The sequence below is a fragment of the Chelon labrosus genome (assembly GCF_963514085.1).
Source record: "Chelon labrosus genome assembly, chromosome: 8".
In the NCBI taxonomy this organism is placed as follows: Eukaryota; Metazoa; Chordata; class Actinopteri; order Mugiliformes; family Mugilidae; genus Chelon; species Chelon labrosus.
In genome coordinates, this window is record NC_140358.1 from 10448707 (window position 1) to 10475674 (window position 26968).

At 42.0% G+C, this 26968-nt stretch overlaps 1 protein-coding gene across 2 annotated transcripts in view; it reads left to right on the top strand.

Annotated features, from left to right (window-relative positions):
• The window catches only part of macrod1 (mono-ADP ribosylhydrolase 1), a 109730-nt gene that overhangs the window by 55728 nt on the left and 27034 nt on the right, over nucleotides 1-26968 (top strand). For both annotated transcript variants that reach the window (XM_084550302.1, XM_084550301.1), the window contains exons 4-5: nucleotides 6881-6910; nucleotides 17956-18072. In XM_084550302.1, the coding sequence (XP_084406428.1) occupies nucleotides 6881-6910; nucleotides 17956-18072 (147 nt within the window). The remainder of the gene's footprint in view (nucleotides 1-6880; nucleotides 6911-17955; nucleotides 18073-26968) is intronic.

The window sequence follows — 26968 nt, forward strand, 5'->3', positions numbered from 1 at the left end:
TTACTTACCTCCCAAGAAAGAAGAAGAAGTACACTCCATCTTGCTGTTTTATGTTCCCAGCAAATTTAGTCCTGTGTCTCCCTTCTCCACCCTCAAGTCTCTTTCACTTCATCTCTGTCTCTCTCGCTCACTCACCCTCCGTCACCCCTCCCTCCTTCTTTCTCTCTCTCCCCCTCCCCGAGCCCTTCCTCCGTCCCCTGACACCTCGCTCTCCTCCTCCTCCTTCTTCTCCTCCTCTCGCACTCCCTCCCTGTCAACTTACCCTCCCTCCTCCCTTCTCTCCCTCTTCTCTCCCTCTCTCCCTCTCTCAGTGTGTAGTTGTATAACTTATCACCCTGATCCCTTCCCCACTCGATAATTGCTGTGTCTCGGCAGCAGATGCTAGCACGCTTTATTTAGCGGCTCAGTATTAGCTATTCCAATTAGTCACCTAATACCAATAAGAAAAAGAAACTGTTGGCCTTCATGTTTGCATCGCCGTGGGAGAAGGGAGTTGTGTTTGCCCATGCAACGACTACGGCCAGCGCGCACAAACACACGAGCGGGTAGGGGTACTCGTGGGTTCTAACAGATGGTGAAACACTTTCCCCCCCGAGTATCGACATTACTCTCTCTCCTTGTCTCTCCCTCTCGCTCTCTCTAATTAACTAGGTTTCAGTAACAAACCTTTGGGCTTTGCCGTCGCCATGGTTACCCAAACATTGAAATGCGACTGTCTGCATTTGTATGTGCGTCTACGCATGACTGCCCGCAAGTGTAGTGTATGTGCACGCACGTCTTAGTGTTCACACCCCTCTGCTCCTGTGTAAGTGTGTGTGCTTGTCCACGTCTCTGCCACTGCGTGATTGTGCATGCACATGGGTATTTTGGTTGCTTTGAAGCCTTTGTTTTCCCACTGGGCTCAGAGGCTGGTTCTGTCTCAAGCACCTATGTGTCCACACAGAGAACATCAGTGGGCCATTACATGCGAGCACTGGAAATTTATCAAAGCTCTATTGTACCTTACATAAGACGATCTTAATAATTATATAATCCCATGAATAAAGATGACGAGTGGGATAAACTAGTGAGACAGAAAAAAAGATATATTGTGTTCTTGTGACAGGAAGTTGAAGTTGAACGCGGCACTCTGAAATGCAAAATAAGAAAGAAAATTGGATGTTGAAGTGCATATATGTTACAGAGGTTGCACTGTCTGGACACGCTGTGGTGTCCTGGTACACCAGTAGTACACTGTAACATGGAGGAAGGGTAAGCAGTCAACCTCACATTAGTGTTTGATAAATGGTGTGATGAAGTACAAACAGAGAGAATAGTATTCTTAAGGGTTCAGTGTGCTTCAAACGATGTAGGTCATACGTCGTGTTTTCTGGTGTAGTGCGAAGGCAACCGTGTTTATAACAACCATAGCTGGGTAGTTGGACTGCCTACGCTCCAAGAACTCCTTGTCTTCTTTTGCATGTCTTTTTTTGTCTTGATTCATTAGATTGTAAAAGTGGAGATAGCGGCCCACACTTCTCACTCGCTCCTCAGAGGCTCTCATGGTGTTCATGCTCTCGGTTGTACGCACAAGCAGTGACAGCTGGAGGGAGGAAAAAAAAATTGACGGCTTCAGAGAGAAATCCACATCCAGCCCACTTTCAGACCTTTTTTGGACCCGGACAATTTCTGTGTGAGGCAGTCATGATTGCCATTTTATTATCATTCGTAAACATGTTTGTTTTGTTTCCAAAGGTACCTGCCCAAGCACAGACAGTGCCGCATTTCGCTGAGACGTTTTCAGCAGCTACAATGGAGCGTGATTGCAGAGAAAATGTTTTTAGCAATCTAAAATATCAGTTGTGTGGTTTTGGTGTCAGTCCCTTTGAGGAAAAAAGAAGTTTTTACACACTAATGGCAGACTTGGTAATTCAGAAGGCAATGAAGTCATGTTTTTGTTTTTGTTTTGTTTTTTTTGACTGGAGAAGTTTCACTGTCTCTCAGTGAATCCTGCATTAGCAGTTTGGAGGTATGATGAGGATATTATTGGACATGTTGGACATCAAAGTACGTAAAAAAATAAATAAATAATGAAATTCTTCTCTAAGGACTTTTGGACATGTTTTTGTTCATAACATGTAACATATTAAACTGTTTATAAAATGTTCACGTTAGACACATTATCTGAGCACCACCAAGCTGAATTTGTTTACAGCAGAATGGCTCTGATTCATTGTACGACTATGCGTTTACGTGTTGAGGTATATTTTTCTCAGTATCGGTTGAAATACGCCGCATTAAAATGAAATCATAATGGACTGTTACCAGACTCATATTCTAATAGGGAATAAGTTTGGTTACGCCAGGATAATAATCAGCATCATCTCCTTGTCTGCAGATAAATATCTAAACTGTCATTGTCAATAATAGTACAGTTTAGGGGTTGAACGACCTTTCTAAAGTCGACTAATATGTGTAAGTCAAGTCGACGTCGACTAGTTGGTGCAACCCCTAGTACAGTTTCCTACAACCAATTTATACATTAGTACGGTCTTTACAAGCTTTTTTAACTGGCTATAGTAGTTTTATAAGGTATAGACAGACAGACAGACAGACAGACAGACAGACAGACAGATAGACGACTTTATTAATCCCTGTTGGACATACATGTACAAAATATACAAAATATAAACAAGAATACACCAAGTACCCAACACCCAAATAATATTATGACTAGTAGTGACTGCACATGGTTTTTGTTATTGCACATTATGAAGAAAACCCCAGTGAGTGGTTGAACAGTTTGATGGCACGGGGGACAAAGGAGTTCTTCAGTCTGTTAGTTCTGCACTTTGGAAGGAGCAGCCTCTCGCTGAACATCCTTCTCTGGCTGCTGATGGCAGCTGATGAAGGTGTTTTTATAATTGCAATAAATTAAATGACAATGTGAAAGAAGTCCCACATGGACTGACGGAGAAACTGCAGCTCATTGTTTAACTTACAAAGACTTTTTTGTAATTTTGTATTTTTGTTGGATAATTGCTGATAACAGTATTTGAACCCATGTGGTATGCGCCCTAACCACACTGCTGCCGTGCTGCAGTCCCACTGTACTTCAGCTGCTCGGCACCAGGAAAAAAAAGACACAGTTTGCTGCTAGCTGGTGAGCATATTCGAACATTTAGCAGCTACAGAGTCTAATATTCCCCAAAGGAGTGGGTGATTACAAAAACAGATCCTAACGAAAATGAATATTGGACTTTCACAAAGGTGGAAATAAGCAGCGCTGACAAGTTCACCATAACAGCTTAAACGAGTTCTGTTCACATCTTGTAGTTGCTGCCCCAGGTGGCTGAGAAAAATCAATCACTGCAGGTGTATGTTTTAACAGGGCCCCACTTAGTCAATCACTGTTTTGAAACTAGCTCAGAGTTACTGAGAGGTAAGGAAGAAGTGAGAACATCCTGATGTCTCAGGTGGGCTATCCAATTCACTCCAGCACCAGCCTCCTTGTGATAACTATGGTTTCGGTCCAGTGCTTCACGTCAGAGCTCCATCCTGTTTTGTTCAGGCATATTTGTCTTTCTTTAGAAGAAAAAAAAAAAAAGACTTTCACCACTCAGGACTTCATACGGCCTGGGGTGTGTTAGTCAACACCGACAAGAATTAACAAGACCCAGTATGTGGTGATATAACCCTGGTGCACAGCCTGCAGCTAATCAGCACAGGATGAATGGGAGACTTAATGGAGACAATTTATTTGTCTAAGGTTTTACATCCGAGTAAGCTTCATTAAAGTTCATCATAAGATCCATCAGCTCTCAGTGCTCCTCAAATAGCCTAACACTGTCACACTAAACAGTCTAAGAATACTGTATGGAGCTCACATTTCAAATTAGAGAGTGGACATATTCACTCTGGGAGATGTTAGTGAGACAGTAAATCACAAATGCAGAGAAGTGTAGTGTGTTTAAAGGCTGAAAGTAAGTGGCATTTACCACTAATGAGGCAAAGGAGGATGGTGAAAATGTTGAGAGGGATCCCTGAGAAAGAAGGACATCTATGGGATTTGGTTTCTTTAACTCTGTCTAAAACCCACTTCTCTCATACACAATCCACAAGGCCACAATACCTATTGGCAAGGAGTAAATAAAATGAGTGACGTTCCCTTTGTGTTCTTATGTAACTGTGTAACTGTCACTCGCAGAGCGATTATGTGCTTATCAGATTATCCTAACAACGGAAATCTGCTACATGAGCACAGAAAGAAAAGAAAAACGTGGTTTTCATGGTCAGGTTGGAGTTTGCAGATGTCCTCAGGCAAGCACCGCTGCCTCCTCCCATTCATAGATATGCGGGCGAGAAAAACACTTGGGTATCGCATATGTCAAAAGCAGCCCCAGCCAGCCTTATCCACCCTGCCAGCATTTTACACTATTTAAGTGTATGCAGTGACTTGATTCAAATGGGGAAGGTAATGATTTGGGACACAGTGGCCAACCAGGCTGCTAGCATTAATTCAGTGTTTGCCTTGCTGTAAAAAGAGCTCATTATGTTGTTATTTTATTTAAGTAACAGCCCCCTCCTTGTTGTTGTGGTAGAAATTTGCCATAAGATTTACTTTTTTTCACAACTAAAAACAAATTGAACCGTATTTCCTGTCCATTTATTCACACAGAGTTGTTTATTATCCTCTGACTATAGCCTCAGCACGCGTTTACTCATTAGCTTTGCATGCGGTGAAGTTACTCGTCCTTATTGTGCTGTGCCTCTTGGTTTTCATTGATGGGGCTTGGAGCCTGCTGGTTCTTACTCTATCCATCTAATCAGACAGAGTTACACCTGCAATGCCAGGTGAATGCAATTAACTCACTGGTTGGCAAAACCAGCAGTACTGTGAGCCCTGAGGACTTGGATTGAGAGCCACTCCTGTTGAGAAATGCTGACACCAGTAACAAATTATGTTCTGAAGGACAAATGTGGAGGCACACTTTCCCTCCAGCAAGTAAATATAAGCAAAAGCCTCAATTTTATTTAGTTTCCACCCAAATGTTCAACTTGATTGTTCAAGTTCAAGTCATTGAAGATTGGAAATTCTTGAGAGCACATCTACACACACACGTTCAACAGCACAAAGGAAGATATTCTGAGCTCATGTGCACCAATGAGGTGTTATTTTTTTTTTTTTATTATGATAAAAGGTCAAAGTATAGGCAGAGAAGACAAGGGATTGAAACACTTTCTTATTACATAAGGTAATGTAAAATATTCTAATTACATTAGCATGTATATTAGAAATTTTAGATAATCTTTATCGATTTATTCACTGATTAATCATAATCTGTAAAGTGGCTTTTTGCACAGACTGGATGCAGTGAGACAGTGATTGCTCGGTCGCAAAGAAATCCGCAAAACATTCAAACCTACTGACGGGATCTTGAACTCAGCAGCAACCCGTGTAACATTTAAAGTTAGTTGTGATTAAGACTGCAACTAATAACCATTGTAATATTTTGTTATTGATTAATCTGTTGCTTGTTCACAGATAGCCTGTAAGCCAGACAGTTGGTCTGGAGTCACTCTGTTGGGAACTGATTATGCTTCTGCAAAGATTTGCCAGGCTAATCAAATTGCTGGGGGGGGGGCTTTATGTGGTGATAGACAGAAACAGTATCAGTGATGCGGTCATACGCATCACTGATACTGAGCACCGTGGAGTTGATTTTGTTTACAACAAAAATGGCTGATTGGCTGGAGGACAGTCCAGTAGTGTGCAGAAGTATTTTTTATTTTTTTTCCTGTATTGGTTAAAACACGACACATAGTGAAATCCAAATGGTGACCAAACTCATGTTCTGATATGCCAGTATAGATCAGAGGTTTATAGGGGCTCCACTGTGTTTTTTGTTTGACCAAGAACCCAAAACTCAGCGTATTTTAAAGCCAGACCAGCAGCTAATCCTCACATTAGAGAAACTAGTGATTAATTCATTGTTATTCTGTTTTTTGTATCCACTGACTGGCTGATCAGTTAATGAACTAATTGTTGGTTAAACAGGGATCAGACGCAGTGAGAAAGCGTATGGGACCCTGAACACAGCTGTGGTCAATACTTCTTTTTGTGCAGGTTGTTATTAGGGCTGCAACCAACAGTTATTTTCATTATTGATTAATCCAGTGTGCTGAAAACTGTGGTGCGGCCCCCCGAGAGGGCGCATGCTGGGAGGGAACCAGGGGAAAAAATGTGGAGTGGAACTAAGTAAAATAAAAAAATGATTTATGTAGGGATAATAAACAAACAGTAGTTGGCTGGTGCACAGTTGAATCATTTAGTCTGAATCTTTTTTGTTTGTTCCTTACTACTGTTACTGGTTGATGGTGGTGAGAGTCCTGGACCTTTTTAGATTCTGACTGCGCAACAAGAAATATAAAAGCAATAGTAAAAAATAAAACACTCGATAAATCTTTATTATTCATTAATTTCATGTGTAGTTTGTGGAAACTGCAGATCTACTTCCTGGTTTTGTTTGACCAAGAATCCAATTAAGCTCAGAGAAATTCAGCTCAGAATATGTTAACAACATTATTATTTTTCGTCCATCCCCTCCTCGATTCATTGTTCAGCAGACCCTTGTCATGACACTTTAACTTGTCACAGTTAGCACAGGTTTATTCATGATGTCCCAGTTCCATTAAGTGTCCCAGTAAACAGTGAGCCTGTCCGATGTGGAGTGCCGCCATCATAAATACACCTGCGCTTTTCTTAGTGTGATAAATCAAAATGTCTGCCGTGAGAAAGGTTTACTGTTTCAGCTCTGGTGTTGAAGGTTTAAGCTATATTCGTTATGTTGTCGGTCCGGTTATATTCCTAATTATTTCTTCTTTCTCGTCTCTCTTTCAGCCAACAAGACTCTGCTCGGTGGAGGTGGAGGTAAGCCACAACCTGTCTGATCCTTTTGCTTGTGTAAGTTCGGGAGCGCTTGCCAAGACGCTCGCAGGCCTCAGCTGTTATTAATGGCACAGCTTTGTGGTGCAAATAGTCCTCTGTGGACACCAAATAATTTAAAAATGTTGTGCTTCTTTTAATCAGAAGATGCAGTGCAATTTACTAGCCAAAAAAGTGTGTGTGTGTGTGTTTTATGTGCTGCGTGCGGTGTCGGCCTGTATTTCTCTCTGCGTTTGGTGGCAGGTAGCTCTTTGTTGTGGCAGGTGTTCAAGGTGCTTTTGCATGCTGCTCAGTGTGTGTCTGTCTGCCCGTGTTGCTGTGTGTTTGTGCGCGCAGGTGCGAAGTCAATAGTTAATAATTTATGGCTGTAGAGTGCTGTGGATATAAACAGTCATTTTTCAGTGTATTGTTGACTCAGTGCTTTGCTTCGTGCGTGTGATGTTGGACGTCCGTGGTTAATCGATACTTGTAATAAATCTGTACAACTAATGCAGTGGCCACATTCGCTAAGACACACATACACACACACTTTTGCTCAACCTGTGTGTGTGTGTGTGTGTGTGTGTATTTGTTAATGCTTGCAAATTCAGGTGCTGATGCATTTGCCTGTGGTTGTTTTCTTTGTCTTCGTTCGGGCTTTCAGGCCGACTCACTTTCACTGCCATTTATAACCTTCCAATTTGTATGTATACGCATGCATGCTGGGTTTTTTTTCCTCTCCCAGTCTCTATGGTGAAATATTGAGTTTATATTGGCGTGCACGTGCATTCATACGTCAGTTTATAACAGTGCATTTGCTTGCCTGAAATGATCTGTCAAAGTCCTCGGTGTCCCCACGCTCGCTGGCTCCTCCCTTACTGATAAACACCAGCTGAGGCTCGAGCCACGAAAATGGACGCACACTCTTTCCTGTGGCTTCAGACACACACAGTTCACACACAATTCAGTCAAGCCAATACAGGATCGTTCGATGTTATCATGGCTTTAGAAATACAGATGTGTTTCTCTGGCGCACCTTAATATGTACATTAGTGCTTGTGTAAAGCCTGTTTATGTAAGTTAATATTAAATATATATAATTAAGTTAAATTTAAATAACCACAGCATCTGTGATCATTTAAAAAAGATTGAGTGATTAACTGGAGTAGGCTACATATGCAACAGCCACCATCTGAGTCTGTCTTTTGTCTGTTTCTATGCCATTTTTTTCCCTTTCCCTTAGTTGATTTCTCTCTAAGTCTTATTGTATTTATTCTCCTCTCTCTCTGTCTCTCTTTCCAGCTCTGTCCTTGGGGGTTTGCTAAGGCAGATAGAGCCTACAGTAGGTGTTAATTAGAGGTAAGGGTAGAGGTAAGGGTAGAGGCAAGGGGTGGGGGGGCGGTGGAACAAACAAGAGAGATGGGGAGAGAAGTGATGCTTAGAGCGAGACGACAAGAAAGACGAAAGCAATAAAGGTCCGACAGTGTTTGGGAGTCAGTCGCTGGGGATAGACAGATGCAAGAACGGAGCCGAGTAGAAAAAACACACAGAAATCTTTCCGTATACATCTCCATTTTTCAGGATCACACTCTGCACCGAGTAACCGAGCGTTCATTCATTCTATCTTTAGTGAGTTGTTTTGGGGTTTTTTTTCGTCAGAGGTACGGCAACAAAAGGTCTTTACAGTACTTTACCACTCGGTCTCAAGGGTACCTGGGTAAATGTCATTCACTTGGATCAAACACACACCTGCCGACATTGTTTTCGCACTTCAATCTGGAGGAGTGCTGAGCTCAGGCGGTGCATCAACAACAAATTCAAGGGCAGGAAATTAACCTTTTTTCATGTCCACTGGCTGCAGTTGCTCATTTATTCCAAAGCTTATCTGCTGTTTGAACATGTCGCTTCTTTGATTGGTTTTCTCAAATAGAAAGCTCAGATCACAACTGGAGGTTTCGTCGGCCAGTATATAAATATATAAATATGTAAACATTTATATTTATCATTAAGTTTGATTATTTTGAACCAGTGCCATTAAAATTTGAGCTAGGACAGATTCTTCTTCTTCTAGGTCACCATATGTCAGTGCGTGCACCTTCGGGATGTGTGGCGCATCGAAGTGTTTTTCCGCAGGTCTGCGTCCTCCACACAAATGTCATCAGCCCTCAGTTAAACTCAAGCAGTCCATAGGGATGAGAAGCCAAAAATATTTACCACATTTCTAAACACAGTAAATACTCTTCAAGGTTGAGAACAGCAGTGTCCTATTTCATTTGGAGTACAACCCTGGAAGTTGTCAGGACAGTTTAACACCTACTCTGGTACACTGTATGCGACACTGCATGAGGATAATTCACGTTGGGATTCATTTTCGGAGAATTATCACCTGAATCTGAATCTCTTCTCAGCGTTTTTAAGCTTGATTGCTTGTTTCACTTTAGCTTTTTTGGTCTGCAGATTTGCTGTTTTGATTTACTCTCACACTCTTGTAATTTGTAGCTGCATAAGTGAATGGTTATCAGCAAGAAAAACTGTAAAAACCGACTGCCTTTTTAGGCGGAGCAGGCAGATAAATATCAGGAGGAGGAGGATCAGAGGAGTATTTAGCAACTAGATAGCTAGGTATTCCCTTTAGGAGTTGGTAGAGACCAGTGGATATTAGATTGTATTTTTCCAGGTGGCCAAACCATGACCATGACCAACCTGCACACAAACCAAACCACGCTTGTGTTGGTCCTGAACCAATGGATCTGTGCAACTGTGTGCAAATTCAGCACAAATCTATTTAAGGGTGATTCACCGCTCGTTCCTGCTGCCTTCAGGTTGCCAAAGAAAATCGTGATTGCAGTTTTAAGGAAGGGAAATGTCAATCTGAGCTGCTTAGATCTAAAATCTGAACAGGTATCTTTCTCAGTCAGGTATCATTTACATGAAAGTATTCTTCACACACTCTTGCCTCCACTGACATTATTCAGTTGAACTTTAGATAGATTTTAACCTTTTGTCTACAATTGCCGAGGGTCTCTGTATTAACATGCCATACGGCCGCAGTCTCCGTTCTATGCTCAGATGCACTATTGACTTATGTGAGGCTTCAGCAGTCAGTGAGTTAGTTAAATTAAGTGGGCATCTTCTAGGGATGCACTGATCCTACCAGTGTGAATGCTGATGCCTCAGCTCGGTGTATCTGCTGATACTGAGCAAATTAATTGCTAGCAAATTGCTGTTGCCCTTAAAACTGAGTCAGTGCCTGAATGAATGTATCTGATGGAAGAAGAAACACTGACCCTTATAATGACTTTATTATTATTGTGTTTGAAGTGGACCGGTCACATCTGGCTGATACCCAACCTGCTTAATAAGGGCAGGATCAGTCTGGTACAATTTATTTGATTGGTGAATCTCTGGTGTCTACCTAGGTCAGTTTATTACAAATTGGCTTTATGAACTGATCTGTTAACAGTGTTTCCTTGGCTAAGTGACATTGAGCTTTGCTTCAGATGCTTCAAATGTTTTTCCTCTGTCAGACTGTGTTGTCACTATGTAAAGTGATTGTTTCGTGGCCAGTGTGAGCATGAACATGGCCTCGGTTAACCCTCTGTTTAATAAAGAGTGTAGATTTGCTTCTGTGCTCGAGTCCCCTGAAGCTTTTTCTGTCTGATAACAGGAATATGTGACCTCTAGTCCTCAAACTAAAATTGTGAAACGTCTGAAACTAGATTTTGACTTGACAGTACTCAAATTCAGGTAAAAACCTGCTGTATTGTGTGAATTTGAATGTGCCGCACTAAAGCACAGCATGCCTTAGCGCGGCACATTCCCAAACTTACTTTCAATGAAGCCATCACGAGCTAGTTGATGCAATGGCTGTGCTTTCAGGGCCCCAGTGCAATTTGCCTGGCTGGTAATTCAGCCTCAGATGTGAGGAGTGATCACAGCCACCAACCAAAAGCACTTTTTGTACTAGTATTTTATTAAGATAAACTTGAAAATTCAAAAACTATCTTGGACTGTCACGGCGAACCATTCAAAGCGATATTATCCTCTAAATCCTCTGTATACTGCACTTCTTTTATAATAACAACTTACTGATCAAACAGAGTCACAGCTACAGACACACACAGGCAGCTGGTATCACAGATCCCGCTCCGGGTCTGTAGGGACCGAGTGCACAGGATGTGAACCAGCCACAAAAGACACTGGCTGCAAATGATTGGTTTAGGTGTTGCAAGGCATCCAGACTCACTTTTCAAAAGATGAGCACGGTCCCAATTAAAATTTCATTCACTTACATATTTTAATTTGGTAGGGGGAAAAAAAAGAACAAAAATCCTTGCAGAGCTGAAAAGCCAGGCTGAGTCTGTGTGAGCTGACATCCATAATCAATTCTCAAGAACGGGGATGGGGTTTGATACCCTGCGCTGGGCTGGAAATCTCTCGGCTGTGGTCCTTGTGTGTCTGCAGCCCTCTCCCTGCTTTCTCCGTGACTGGATGAGGAGAAAAATGCAGGCGGCGAATAGGCTTGTCTGCTTCCCTTTCAGAACAAATGAACAAGGGAGCATGTATTGTGAATGAAGGGAGAGAGAAGAAGATTGGTTTTGAGGCGTGCAGATGAGACAAGAGGCAAAAAGCACTTAGTGTACCTTCCCCATGCAGACAGTGCTGTCTGTGTGTCAGCCGCATACATAAATTTGTCTTTTTGGCTGCTGGTAGCGACAGCCGTGTTTGTGTCTGTGTATGTGCTGGGGTAAGTTCATAGCAGCGGCATTTAACAGGTTGCACCGCGTTTGTCTGTGAACGTGCGTTTAAGTTTGTGTGTATACGAGCGCATATAGAGCCGCGTGCGAAGCTGTGTGCATGTTTGTGCGTCCGTCCACTACCAGACCCATCCTAAATGTTGCCTTGGCAACAAGCTGACTGAAGTAAATGAGTGTCCCGGCTCTGCTGAGGGATTGTGGGAAAGCAATATGCCAGCGTTCCGCCCCATTAGTTTGACCGACAGCCTGTTTGGCCTATAAGAGGTCAGCTGGCAAGGGCAGCCGTATTAGTATTCCATAGGAGAGACTTCAGGATTGGTTTTACTCTAATGTCAATCTACCTGTGTGTATTTTCCTGTGCGTGTGTGGGTGGTTGGGGATTGCAGGAGGTAAACCTTGTCCTGGCATATAACATTGCAGGGAAGTGTGTGTGTGTGTGTGTGTGTGTGTGTGTGTGTGTGTGTGTGTGTGTGTGTGTATGTGTGTTTGTTTGTGTGCCCTGCTGAGGGTTGCAGGCTCCTCGCCAGGTAAGCATATCGCCAATTATCACTTCGCTGTTCCCCCTACGTCCCCCCTCTGTCTCCCCCAGAGCCAGTCAATATAGAGCCTGTGGAGGAGACTCGATAACACCCAAACTGGTCAGCCTCCTGCTTACTGTAACTGGCTGGTCACTGGACTAGAGAAGCCAAAACATTCATTCCTACCCCCTTCCTGCATCCATCCGTGCACTGCCTCCTTTTAATCCATTCTCCTCTCTGAACACCCGCCTAACATTCATCTTTTCCCTTTTTGTTTGTAGCCTCACCAACTTCTCTTCTTTTCACCTACACACACCCCTTTTTTTTTTTTTCTTTTTTTTTTACACTTGATCCCCTTCCAAACCCATTTCTCTTTGTCCAGCCGGGCTCTTCAATCCCCCCAGATCGTCTTTCTCTGTCTTCGCGCGTCTTTTCATCTCGCCATTGTTTTTTTGCCTCTCATTCCCTGGAAGACTGAGCTGCAGTCGCAGAAACCGTTGATGTGATATTTTGTATGCTAATGAAGGCTAAATAATGAACGTTGTTTTTAAAAAAAATGTGGAAATGAGTTTGACACGTACTTTTTTTTTTTTAGTGCCTAGTAATACAAATTATATTCATGACTAATTCATTATAATCTGTTGACGTCTATTGGTGGCATTAGGTGTAGCCAATTATTGCTGATTGTTGAGTAGCTCAGGTGCACCATTTGCATGCGATGGAGTCAGTGGAGGATGAACAACAAGTATCCTTTGACACCATACTGATGCTCATTTGGTGAGGGCTTCCCCCGTCTCGATGTCTAAATGAGGGACGCATCAATACCAGCACACTGTACTGTATAATGAGGCATTGTGAGTTTGGCTTTATTAATTCCATAGGGGAATTGATTTGCTGTAAAGATAATAGAACCGTACACATTTAATAAGCACATTAGAGATGCAATGCACAATGTTACAAGCTCCTATACTGGTGGAATATCACAGAAAGGAAAGTTTTGCCTTAAATCACTCCCTGTTTCTTATATAATGTTTTGAAAGTGATGAGATAAAATGGCCAAATGTAATCTTGCTCACAGCAATAGAGAATATGCAGCATTTCATAGAGAGTCATATTGGACAGAGCTTTTCTAGAGGCTCTAATGTCGGGATGATAGTTTGCACACAATAACAGTGACTGTGTTTGAATGAACACATTTCGTCAGCCCTGATTGAAATAGTTCTAATAAGAGATTTGAAGTTATTTGACACTTGTACAGTGGTTCTGCCTACTTTTTCCCCGTGAACAGTGACAACATTGAATTCATTTAATGCAAGCAGAAGATCAGGGTGAAACCACATAGATTCTGACTTTGTTCGTCTCTTCAAACACTTCTCTGAGCGACTGATTGAGGCGTTCAGCAGTGAAGTTTAGTTTTGCCAAGTTTCTGTTCCTTTGCAAACCTGTCACGTCACCTGATGTTTACTCCAAGTAGTTAATTAATGTACTACAGCAAGAGAGAGATGATTGGATTAAGTGTTTGCATTGTTCTTAGGGGCTAATATTTTCTTATTAAACAGATAACAAAAAGTCTACCTCACATCTCTTAAGTCCGACTGAAAGTTCCCTCTGGTTAGATCGATCTGATACCTAAGAATTTATTCTCTGGGATCATGAACGTCCATACAAAGTGTCGCACAGTTCATCCGATCGTTGATGAGATATTACACAACCACATCATCACCACAGTCCCCAAATAAAGAACATCATTACAGGTTCAACACCACGGAAAAGAAGGCGGAAAACAAGACTGAATTATTCCTTTTTCTGCTCATTTCAAAAAATTAAATATTTCATGAAGAAAAATGGATTTTAATTAAGTCGTTTTGCCTTTTGCAGCACGACCAGATGAACTCCGCTGATATTGTTCTGTAGAAGTAATAGATAATATTGATGCTCACGGTCGCAGGCCATCCTTGAGCTCTACTACACCTGCATGTGTGCCTGCACTGAAGAAGTACTGCTGGTGCAGCTTTACTTCAAACGCATCTTTCATTTGCACTCCCCTCTGCTCGTGAATTCCCCCCTCATATTTCTGGCCTCACTGAAGTGACAGAACAGTGTCTGAGTCTACTGAGTAGCGTGCAGTGTTCACGCTGGGCTATTACACTGGCTCCCACAGAGTCAGAAGTTACCACAGTCTGATAGAAGGCTAACGTGGTCTGTCTTCAGTGAATGCAGCGAGAGGCATAGCTTCTCTGCATTAGAGAGGTGGAAGTCATGGGGAGGCTGAATTAGTGTGTGTATATATATATGTATGTGTGTGTGTGTATGTGCTGTATGTCTATTAACCATACTCAGCACGTTCAGACTGTGTCCAGAGAAGGAGGGATTGAGCACAGTTTGTACTGTCTCCACTCTTCTCATCTCGGTTTTGACAAGGAGAAATCTAACTTAAACATGAGAACGTCAAAGCCTCCTTCAGCTAGATGCACAAAGCGTGATTCATGTGGGAGCGAGTATGACGACTGTCAAAATTACCCTATTTGCAGCTAAAAGGACAGGGTGTGTTGGCTACAGACTGTCCTTGTTCACCGTTTGAAATTAAAAAATCATCAAAGTCACTGCAGTAATAAATTTATGTATCTCCATAAAGGATCCATTCTGATCCTTAACGCTGATATTATTTGAGTTACTCAAGTTGATGAGCCGACTGTAACCGCAAAATACTTAATACCAAAAGGATTCTCAGGACATTGTCATATTAAGCTTTGTATCCTTTTGTGTCTCTTTGTCGTGCTGTCGCCTGATTCATGGTGATGGCCACTTCGTACAAAGGCTGTGGATCAGTGGCTTAAACCCAACAGGCCTGTTCAGTACTTCATCCATGACAGTCAGCCAACCACCTTAGCGCCAAGGGTGTCAAATTAGATTACAGACCACTCTTCTTTTCCTGCCCCTGATATAAAAGAACAGATACATCAGGCTGAAAAAACAATGCATTAATCAGGTGTCTGTGAGTTGTGGTACCGTGCGGGGATCAACAGTTTTACATCCTTTATGGTAACACGTGTCTATAGATGTTGCTCAAAATGCAAAATGAACTGTCTTCCAAACTATGAGAGGACATGTTTTACTTATGATCTTGTCTGTTTTGAACACGGTTATGTGCACCATTGTGTGCAAGCTTCATTGTGTATGTTTACCAGCTGTGTCCATGCATTACATTACCGCTGTGTATGTGTGAGATAAGGTCAGAAAGTAGTGCTGTTGCTCAGGACTACGCAGCCCATTTAATAAGACTGGGGAACAGGACATGCACATTCATACTTGCGTCTGCCAAACATGAAGCGTGAAACAAAACAAAAGATATTGTTGGTTTATGTTTCACTTCAATCTCCATTTCTTTTTCTTTTGGTCCTGTTTTTCTTGCCGGTTTCCTTATCTCCCTCCAGACTATTTTTACATCTGCTGCTCTCCCTTATTCCCCTCCCTTCCTCCCTCCGTCTCTTTTCCATCTCTTATCACACCCGTTCTCTATTTCAGAGTTGGGCTGCTTCAAAGTTAGTATGTGCTGTGTGTTTGTGTGCGTGTGTCACCTCAAGGACTCATCACACACGCCGCACGTACACATAAAAAATACACACATAAATATCGTGCGCAGTAACACATATGCTTTGACAGGAGTACACACACACACACACACACACACGCAATATTTCAGTTATATGCACGTACACATACATTTGAGCCTGAGCCCCGAGGAGGTAGCCAGTGTTCAGAGCTCGCCTGTCACACCCTCGCACTTGTTCTTCCCTCACAGTGCAGCCCAGTTCAACGTGGCACAGCTTGACATCGCACACCACAGCTCAGCGCCGCATGCGATATGCCAACTTAACACAATAACGTGCAGATAAAACCAGACCCCCGCCTGGAGGTACTCAGTTTGCCAAAACACGCCGCTGTAACAGCTGGTCCGTATACAGTCAGACGGAGATGCTGAGCCGCGACATATGGATCGGTGTTATTGTACCGTTTTCGCCAAATACTGACAAGCCTCATAGTTGCTCAGACAAACCCAGTCCAGACAGATGCGTTTTATTCTGAGTTAATTATGAATTGTTTAGAAAAGATTCGAGCATTAGGCCTCAACGTTTTTTTTCAGCACAAGCACAGTCTTGATGTTACCAGACAGCAGATGCTGCTGAAGGTTAAATTGCGGGAATGCTGGTCGTTGACATTCTCACTCGATAATATTTAAACATGAACACTCTTTCGGCACTGTTTACCAGAAAGTATTTATAGGATACGCTCCTAATTTGTTTTTGTTTACATTCTGAGAGAGACATAATTGCTGCCAGGATTATGTTGAGCGGCAGTATTAATTATGGTAATTATGTACTGCATGCAAATCCTACGGAGGTGGTCAGGGCCGACGGTGGGCGTACAAAGCTCACAACTTTGACACTGGAGCCTGACATTTAGGTTTAGGCAAACAAAAGCACGGTTCAGGGTGAAATATTAATGAAGTGGTCTTCCCTTGTGCTTCTGTGCTTAAAGTCACGTTTCCATTATTTAACCAAGACCACAATCGATCTCTCACTTTAACCAAGTGCCAAAAAACTTTAATCAACATTAATCATTCTGTAGCTGGTATAGTCCTCAGCATTTTATTACAAAAGCAGATATTCTCTGGAACATTCATTAAACATTTTTGCAGCTTTTAACTATCATTAAAAAAGTGTCCTCTAGGCGTGGGTGTGGAGTGGTGGCCTAGGTTGTTAAGAAGCAACCTGTTAACCACAGCTTCCCTCGTTCAAGTGCGTTCCTTAATTTTTATTCGTCTCTCTTCTGGCAACCTTTGAATAAACACATTAAGCATCCAACATTTACAAAAAAAAAAAATCCTCATAATGTTGATTACAAAGCAGTATTACAAAACAAATTAGAACTGTTGGAAATTAGTAGCATGTAAGGACAGTGTTTGGTCTTCAGCCTGTACCTCCTCGGTAACTAGGTTTATATGGTTTCCTATACATATACTGTAATATATTGACTTTGAAGAATTGCTCAGGAAGGGAACTTTCTTATGGCTTTTGTTGCTGCAGTGTATCAGGAATCGTTGCATTTAAATGAGTTGTTTTCACTCTAAGTATGATTTAATTAAAAGTTAAATGCCGCTTTCTTGGGTCCATAATGTTGAGAATACTAATAATGAAGCTGTTCACATCAAGACTGTATTAATATTAACTTTGAGGAAATGTGTCTGACTGCAAGGACTGCAAAGACTCCGACTGAAACCTTAATTGGCACAGCTGTAAAATTGCTTTTGCTGCATCATTGGCCTCCTGGAAATGAACACAGTCACAGTCTTTAGATGTGGTGTGGATCGCAGATAGATACTCATTTCTTAATATTATGTAGATTTATGAAAATTTAATTAATAAAGACTAATTGACCAAAAAGTCAAAGTCAGCTGAGTCCTTAATGACACATTAAATCAAGTAATTAACTAAGGCAGTAGCCTCAAAATCCATTAAATAGACTGACATCCAGAGAGACAGATGCTTTTACTAAAAGCAGGATTTGGGCTCAAAAGTTGGGCTCTGCAACCTGCAGAATTCCACAGTTATCCACTAATGCCGACATCGTCCAAGTCCTTTGAGCACTAAGCTGTGAGTCCATTAAATGTGTCTGCTGGACTTCAAACAACATTTGGACTCCTGTAAGTAGTCAGATTGCAAGGGATTCACATAAGTAGGCCAACTCTCTAAATCTCCTGTCGTCTCCTTTCCAGTGGACGGAGCGATCCACCGCACTGCAGGTCCCTTGCTGAAAAAGGAGTGTGCTTCCCTTCAAGGCTGCGAGACGGGAGAGGCCAAGATCACCTGCGGCTACGGCCTCCCGGCCAAGTGTGAGTATAAAGTGTGCAAGTGTTTGTGTAACTTCCAGAAACTCCAATGAGGTCTGACTGGACTGCTTCCAGGTGTGAATACGTTGGCAAGTGTGACAATGATGTAGGGTGTTGAAATCTGCACGGCGGAGTTTCCACAGAGAAATAAAGGTTAAACCACTTCATGAATTAAAAAGAAAAGAAAACAAAAACCAGTGTGAAACAAATCAATACTGCCAAAGAAGGATGTTTTATTCTTCCTCTGCAACTTAAGTGAGCTGTTTTTTTCTCAGTAAGAAGGTAGATCCATTTTTCTGAGAAACTCGTATATCTCCATATAATGTCACTCAAAGCCTTCCATTTATAGCAAAGCAAATGGCACTCAATTATTAAGTGGCACTCCACTGCAGTGTGTAGGTTGGGATGAAAATGAAGAGTCAACATGACGGGAAACAATTTTCTGTGTGTTTCACTTCCAACAGTTCTCATCCAGGTTTTTTTTTTTTTGTGTCTAAAACACAACGTGACTGTGGGTAGAGCATCAGTAACCGACGCTTAGATTAATAAGAAGAACTGAAAAGTAGTTTTCAAACAGCAGATTTCAATTTAATAACTTTGAAAACTGGAAAATTAAGAATACAGTCGATATCTTTCTAGTATTTGAGAACATAAATGGTAACGTCTTTATTTTGTTCCATTTTCCTGATCAATGAAGCCAAAACACAGAAATTTGTTGTTTTTATTTTTCTAATATTAACTGATTAGTTGTTTTGTGATTGCACGTTCTGTTGTTTGACCAATTGTTCTAAAATCAAAGATATTGAGTTTAAGCAAAAAAAAAGGGTAGTTTTGTAAAAAAAAAACATTTTTGCAGTGAATTCTGTAAAACAACTAATAAATTTACCTGAAGCTGTGTGCTGCCTTGTTGCAGATATTTTATTTGAATATTTGAATCAGGCTTAACATTATGACCACCTTCCTAATATTGTGTAGGCCTCCCTTGTCTCCCATCAGAGAATGGAGATGAGCATTCTGAGGGTGTCCTGTGGTGTCTGGCAACAGGATGTTGTTAGAGAGGGCCTTTGGGTCCTATGGGTTTAGGGGAAGGGCCTCTGGGTCAGGCTTGTTCCAGTTCATCCCACAGATACTTGATCAGTTTGGGATCTAGTGAATTTGGAGGCCAGTTGTTTAGTTGTTCCTAAACCGTTTTTGTGTGTGTATCTGTGTTGGGCTGCATCCTGCTGGGGATGGCTGCTGACATCAAGGAGTGTCATTGCTATGGGGTGGGGGTGCCTGATCTGGTCTAGGTGGGTGCTACATGTCTAAGTAACATCCACATGAATGCCAGGTCCAAAAAGTTTCCCAGCAGAACATTGTATTGTCAAGATGGTCAGTGTTATTTACTCCTCTTGTAGAGGTTTTAATGTTGAGGCTGATCAATATATGACTGAGGACACACGTGTGGTAGCACATTATTTGGACAACCCTGGTTTGAATTAAAAGTTAAACTAATCATATTTTATCCTGCAAATATAAACCAGACAAATTTAACCCTTTATTCGCTTGTTTAATGCATTTTAATTTATCGTGGCTTTAGACGTGTGTCTGTCTTCCATTCAGATGCTGCACTGGCGCAGAGGGATTTGTGGATAATAACAGCTGATGTGTTACACACTTTCATCACTACTTCATTGTAGCAAATAGTGTACTACCTGTATCAGGAGTTCTATATCCTCATCGGTACTTGCATCTTTCTCAGCTAATTTTGCTAGCTGCCTACCAAGAAACCATTATTGTTATTATGGGGAACTACTGCTTCATTTGACTAATTTATTTAAACTCTGCATGCAGCCCCAGCACTGAATGCTTGATACAAAACGTGACAAAGAAAAGTAATGTTATCACTCGGTTTATTATAGTTAACAAGGCTTTCAATGCCAGAATGATTCGTCTAAATTGGATTTCTTAAAGAGGAACTCCGCAGATTTTTATCGCAGACATCAAAGTGTGTTCATAGCTCTGGGGGAATACTACTACATACAGCATGTAAAGAAAGTTCAATAAATCCATTTGTGCCTCCGGAGGGAGCAAAACAGAATCTGATAAGATACCTCAAATGATGACATCGCTTGAGTCACCATCAGTTTAGGCTGAAATAAAAACTAAATAAAAAAAAAAAAACATGAAATGAAAGAAGTATGACACTAATAGGGTATGGCTGTAATGCAGTAACCACGGCGTGTACATTATAATGGCCACCCAGGTGTGTGTCTGTGTGTTTTTTGCAGTAGAGAGATTAAAGCCACACTGAGCCTGTGTGATATCAGTTCCCGGCTCCACGGAGAGTTTAAGTTCACAGTGGCAGAGAAGAGTAAAAAAAGGAGAGAAAAAAGCACTGATAAAGGCGAGCTCAAGGCAGAATGGAGAGGAGGAGTAGAAAAGATAGATAAGGAGAGAGTAGGAGAGTGGGAAAGAAATAAACGAAGCAGCGTGGGGGAGTGCATAGATGTGAGAGGAGCTGAAGACGGGAGGGAATTAGGAGGAGATGAGTTCTTACATTGTCTGTTCTCCTTTGTTGGTTCACTTGTTTAACTTTGAGGATATTACATGGATTTTTTTCGTGGATGCTGCTGCTTGTCACTCCGTGCCTTTATGCATTCATATTTATATGTAATTTTTTCATGCACTGCAGTACAGAATATCAGTGTGTACAGTGAAGGGTGACTGTCAGGTCCTATCACTCTATTACCTGTAACTCTGTCAGCATGACTTCTGCTTGACTGACATCTTTCTGACTCATTGACTAACTGTGTGTGTGTGTGTGTGTGTGTGTGTGTGTGCGCGTGCGTGCGCCTCTCTGTTGCATTCATGTGTTCGTGACCATTAACCAGCATGTGGTATGGAGCCTGGCTTCCCAGACAAAATATTAAGTCCCAAGAATAATTCAACATGCATCTGCTCTAATGCTTAAACACTCACAACAGGGCTTGATTACCTCTCAGCAGGAGGGAGGGGGAGGCAAGACAGCAACAACAGAGGGAAATAACAAACCAGACATAGGGCCACGTCAAGGCACAACGGTGCCGTGGAAAAGAAAATGAAAATGAAACTCGACAGCAGAGAGGCAGGGAGGTTGAGAGACGGGTCCAATCTGAAAGCCAACACTTTGATCTTGATTTGTATGGGCTTGCCACCAGATGTGGGATTTCAAGAGCATCTGACTCACAAGTTGCCAAATGATCCAGAGGACCTGCTGTCAGCCCTCCACGTAGAGCGTCCGTCCACTATCCCACAGCCACTTAACCAGCAACATCCCGCTATCGTAACCTAGCAACACCCGGAGCGCATGCCACACTACTGTTGCTGTTTAGCATGAGTCGCATGCAATTTGGGAAAGGCTGACAAATGACAGCTGGAAATTTTCGAGCGGGCCCTGCCTAAAATCACAGATTAACCAGAACTTTAAATCAGCAACTGCCAGCTTTGTAATTAAGGAGGAGCTGATTAGGAGTGGAATGATTTGAGATTTGTCTGTTTGTGTGTGCATAAAATGAGTGTGTTTCTCACTTTTTTGCTTAATGGATGCTCGTACACATGTGTAGGTTTGCGCTGATGTGTGTTTTGCGGTTGCCAGACAAGGGAGCGTGGACCGGAGTGTTGTCCAGACGACCCATTTTCCCAGAGCTCACCTGTGTACCGATAAACACAGATGTAACCCTGCTAACTTGCTCCCCAGCCAGGTCTGCTCCCCTGCTAAACAACACGAGGTGCACCACTGGAGACGGAGGGTGCAGGAGGGCAGGTCTAAAGAGGTTGACCGCATGAGGTCAGAGCCATAATCACCATTAACATCCATTAACCTGTTGATGTCAGTTTAGAGATTTACCTTCAATTTGATTTGGTGAGCAAAGTCAAAATTACGTAGCTCACTTTCAGTTTTACTGAAATTAAGTTTACCTAATAAGGTGGCAGCTCATTTGGCAAACTGGCGGCTTCTATACGCTCTGGCAGCTTGTATTTCAGCAACGTTGGTGTGTTCCCAGGTCTCAGCAGTTACCGTGGTGAATTCCATGTCATCATTACCGATTACCGAAGCTGGAGTTTTCCTTTAAGATCTGTTCAAGTACTGTTAACCTCTAATGACTGACTTCTCGGCCACCTGGGTGCAGAATCGGAAACAAGCTGTTGTCTCAACACTGACATTCTGTTTTGCCACCTTTTAAGTTGTTAGCAGTTTTTAGCAGTCGCTTTTTTTACAGTTCCAGCTGGTGCAGAGGAACATTTGCATCCATTTGATGTCGTGGCAGCTCGAACAGGAACGTAAGACCACCAGGCTCCAGTAACTGCTGATAGAGAAATCAGTCTGTTTACCTGCCTGATGTTCCACTGTGTTCCCATCCAAATCTATAACTGCGCCTGTTTGCAGTTCAGTTACGAGCAGGCTGTGCTTTTTGACGGAGAAACAAAAACCTGCCTGCTACAGCTGAACAAAATGTGACGGCAATTAAAAAATCAAGCCAAGCCTTTAAAGCTCGGTGGAGTAGAGTCGAGCTGTAATCAGGTCGTAACTCTCTGTAGGTTTGTCACTACAAGAGACACCGCTCACATATAGGGATTCATGCGATCCATAAAAATATCGATTATAGACAATTTTAGATCAGTGAGCAATATTCTCACAACAGTGCATCTCTGTTAAGGCACTGCCAAGATGGCGACGGCCAGAGTTAGCACATTGAGCTAAGCGTTGTAGAGTTTCAGTCTGCATGTTTGAGTTTTTCTTCAGGTGAACTGTTGGCCATACATCCATTTATCACATCTTCAATAGATTCTAGCTACTATAAAAACCTCACGTAATACATCAAGTTTATCTAACGCCTTAGTCCATGTGCAAAGCTTCTCAGTATCGTTGCACATATGCGTCTTATGTGTCAAATACTGTAGATTATATTTACAGTGTCTTGTATTTAGAGGGAAATTGGCAGAGAGTGAAAGATACTGTTAAGGGAAAGTGGGAGTCACACAGTTGGAGGTGGAAAAAAGATGAAGGGAAAACAAGATGGAGCTAGAAAGGACGAGATTTGAAGAAGTGCTGAAGGAAATAGAGAGGCACAAAGCAAGAGAGATATCAATCTGTCAAAAACTGGCTGTTATGCTCCCCTCCCTCCCCTCCCTCCCCTCCCTGCCTCCCGTCTCCCAGTTTCTTTTCCCTCGGTGGCCAATTACCGCTAATTAAAATCCTCACTGCAGCTCTCCTGGACTCCCTCTCTTCCTCTCCTCCAAGACCTCCATCTTTTAGCTTTGCTTTTCTCCCTGTCGCTCTTTCGTGTCTGTTTTTCTTTCTTTGTAGACAGTGTCTCTGCCGCGCGTGATCAACAACTTAAACACCTAGTTTCTTCCTGTTCTTCTCGTCTTCTTCCTCACCTTTATATCTTTTCACTCCTATTTTCCCCTCTTCCTCATTCCTAAATTTGAGTTTTCTCTCTCTCATGGATCTCACTCCTGTCTTTTTCCCGCCTTTCCTTTTCCTCCACATCTCACCTCATCCCTCCTCCCCCACCGCTCCCATCATCATCAGCAGCAAGGTTTCTTTAGTAGTGCCAAGAGACTTGACAAGGCTCTGGGCTAAAGACTGTAGCACTCAGACTGTGATACCTTGCTAGTTGAGGAGGGTTTTTTTATCCTCGTTTTTTTCCTTTTTTGACAAGGTTGTCGACATTTTTGCTTCTTCCTGCCTGGGCGTCAGCAGTGTGATCCTTCTAGGTGTTAAAAACCTTCGTCAAAACTGCTGCTACTGATGAGGAGGAGCGTGATGATGATGATGATCACAGCAGCAGCAGCCCTGGTGTTAATTCATTCAGTTAATTCATTCGCCTTGAAGCAGAAAAAGGGATCCAAAAAGAAAAAAAAAAAAAACTCCAGTGTTGCTTGGCTCAGGGAAAGAGTGTTGGAGAGTGGGAGTGTGAGGGAGTAAAGAACGACTTCGCCGCCTTTCTCTGATGAAGAGAATTATGTCCGCTCTTTTAAGAGTCTGCAGTTTGTTCCTCCCTTTTCCGTCCAGTCTTCTCCTCCTGTTTAGAATAACTGCCCCTCTGCCTTTTTCATGGAGAGTTGGAAGAGATAGGGAGAATCATAGGGGCCTTTACAAGACCCGAGCCTTCCTATTGTGCCGAAACCTGGGCTTGGATTTAAGAGCTGTGTCCGCTTGGCTGAGCACAAACTTAGGCAGAGCACACAAAGGACCAGCTAGCCTTTTTCCTGCCTCCTGCTTTAAAGGCAGATAAAGAAAGGCAGGGGACAGATGGAGGAAGAGAGAGACGAAGGGGAGGGGAAAGGATGGACGAATGGATAGCTGTTGATTATGAATAGCAAGAGCAGCGACTTGTGGCCTCTCAGGTAAGAATGGTGAGGGGCCATGAGGGAAGGAAAAAGAGCGGATGAAGGGGGTTTCAGAGCCAAAGTGACGAGTAATGACAATGGGCAGGGAAAAGGCTGGGAAGGCAGACAATACGGAAAGTCAGGGCGGGTGTCACCGGATGGCACTCAGTCAAGTTCTCTTAAGCTTTATGCCAATGTAACGCCCATTTATGAGCGAGGACACACACACATACATTTGTATGGCTATCTTTGTGAGGACATTTATTGACGTAATGTATTCCCTAGCCCCCAACCCAAACCCTCACCATCTCGACTAAGTGAATAATCCTAACCATAACCTAATCTTAATCCTCAAACAACCTTATAAAGCGGTGAGGACTGGCCAAAATGTCCTCACTCCAGTGGTGTAAAAATCAAACTGGTCCTCACACACACACACACACACACACACACACACACACACACGCCACACAGAGTCTGTCTCTTTGCAGGCTGAATTTGCAAAACGCTTGCAAAATTTATTTAGCTTTTTTGCTTCTGTGTTACTTACTGCTTCCCTTTCTTGACTACCTGTCTGCCTTTTCCTTTCATTATGTTGTTCAGCCGGTTTATTACTCTCTTAGCAAGAAGATCACACAGTGTGACAAGGACTAAAATATTTTTTTTTTGCATTTCATTTTGTGTCTTAGTGTTGTCTGTTAAACAAAAACAAGCCTTTGTATTATAATTAGGTCAGACTGATTTGTGTTTTTTCACACTGATGAAAGAAGCTTGTTAGCATCATATACTCATTCATCTGAAAAGCGTTACAGTATTACCAGGCAGTTGAAGATAGGATAAAACCACAGAGGACTACTTTGTGAGAAGAGGGCTTTCTACGAGAGAACAACGGACAAAATGTCTGTGGTGAAAGCTAAATAAATAAATATTTCGCATAACTACTGTATCTGCATTTCATGTTTTGACCCATTTAATTACAGAGAACTCTTGCACTTTGTATTCAGTCACATTTATCTGACTATTTAATGGACAGATAAAGAGTTTACAATAAAATAAGTTCATTAGTATGATTACTTTCCTTGTATTAAACTAACAAACAGTAAGCGAGTCTCAAGGCAACCAGCTACAACCTAGAAAATCTTCTCAAATATGATTGCATTGGTAACCATATAAGATATAAATGTAATACACAATAATACACATAAACTGTGTTGTTGCTTTTATTTAATGTACCAACATTGAACATTTCAGTTCTGGTTGATTTGGTAAAGTAAACATGTAGTTTCTGTTGGTAACATAAAATGTAGTTTAATCCTATGTCTCGTTCTGAAGGCAGCAAAACAAACTATCGTTGTTTTAACATGCTGCTGGCAGGAGTCTGTGAAGAGCACAGCGCAGTGAAAGGAGTGGGTTATATCGTTGGAGTTGAAGTGGGAGCTGTCTGCTCCATCTCTTCGTCTAACACCTCACTGCTCCTTCCTCTTCCATTACTCCCTGTAGTATTTCAAACTGATCTTCTGTCTGAAAATTACAGAAATGACCGTTGTAGAAAATGTTCAGTTTGATTTGCAGCCGTCTCTGTTATCAGTGGCTATTTAACGTTCATATCTAGAGATCTCTTTATGGAGATTACATTAGCAGTAAGTTAATACCACATTCTTTTTTGTGATTGCCCCACAGACACCCAGTTCATAATAGTGACAATTTAAATATTGCAGTACATTACCTCATTCCAAGTCCATGATGGGGATTTAACAGACATTTATCTAAATGAAAATCTTCTAGGTTGCCACTTAAAATAATAATAATAAAAAAATATGATTATTACTAATGTTCTCCATATGTAATATTATCATGGAATGCAATACAAGGTTCTCTGATAAAAATCTATTCAGCATTCAGCATCTATTTTTTTGTAAAACCTGACTCTGAGAGAACATTTGAAGACACAGACTTAGAGAAGGCTTATCATACATCTAATAGATTCATAAACGCCAAAGAGAAGACAATAAACAGTATAACTAGCTGTGGATTGGATGAAAAAGAGCTGTGGCTTCAAACAATCCCCCAAGCAAGAGGAGAATATGCATAAAAAAAGAATTGGAAATCCAGTATTACATGACAACAGGGTGCAGTCATTGCTCAGAATACCCTTTTATTATCCGAGGATTGTCGTTCAGATTCTTTGGGAATTATCTCTGCGGGGTAAAAATATGGTTCATTCCACTGCTTTCGCAGGTCTAAAAAGGTCAGTATTCCACGCAAAGACGCAATATGTCGCTGCTCTGCACAGCAACAGGAATGACAGCCATTAATTCATACTGCACGCTAATGCTCGTCTGCAGGCGGTGTTAAATTTCTTCCTTGTATATCATAAACTATCGTGTTACACGCTCCATGTGTGTGCATGTCTATATAATGACAATTTGGAGAAATTTAACCTCGAGCAGGATGATAAAACGTGGCCATTACATGCACATTTTTGCACCGTATGCAACTGTCACAATGATAGCTGCTGTTAAGTATACAGCAAAAATGCTTG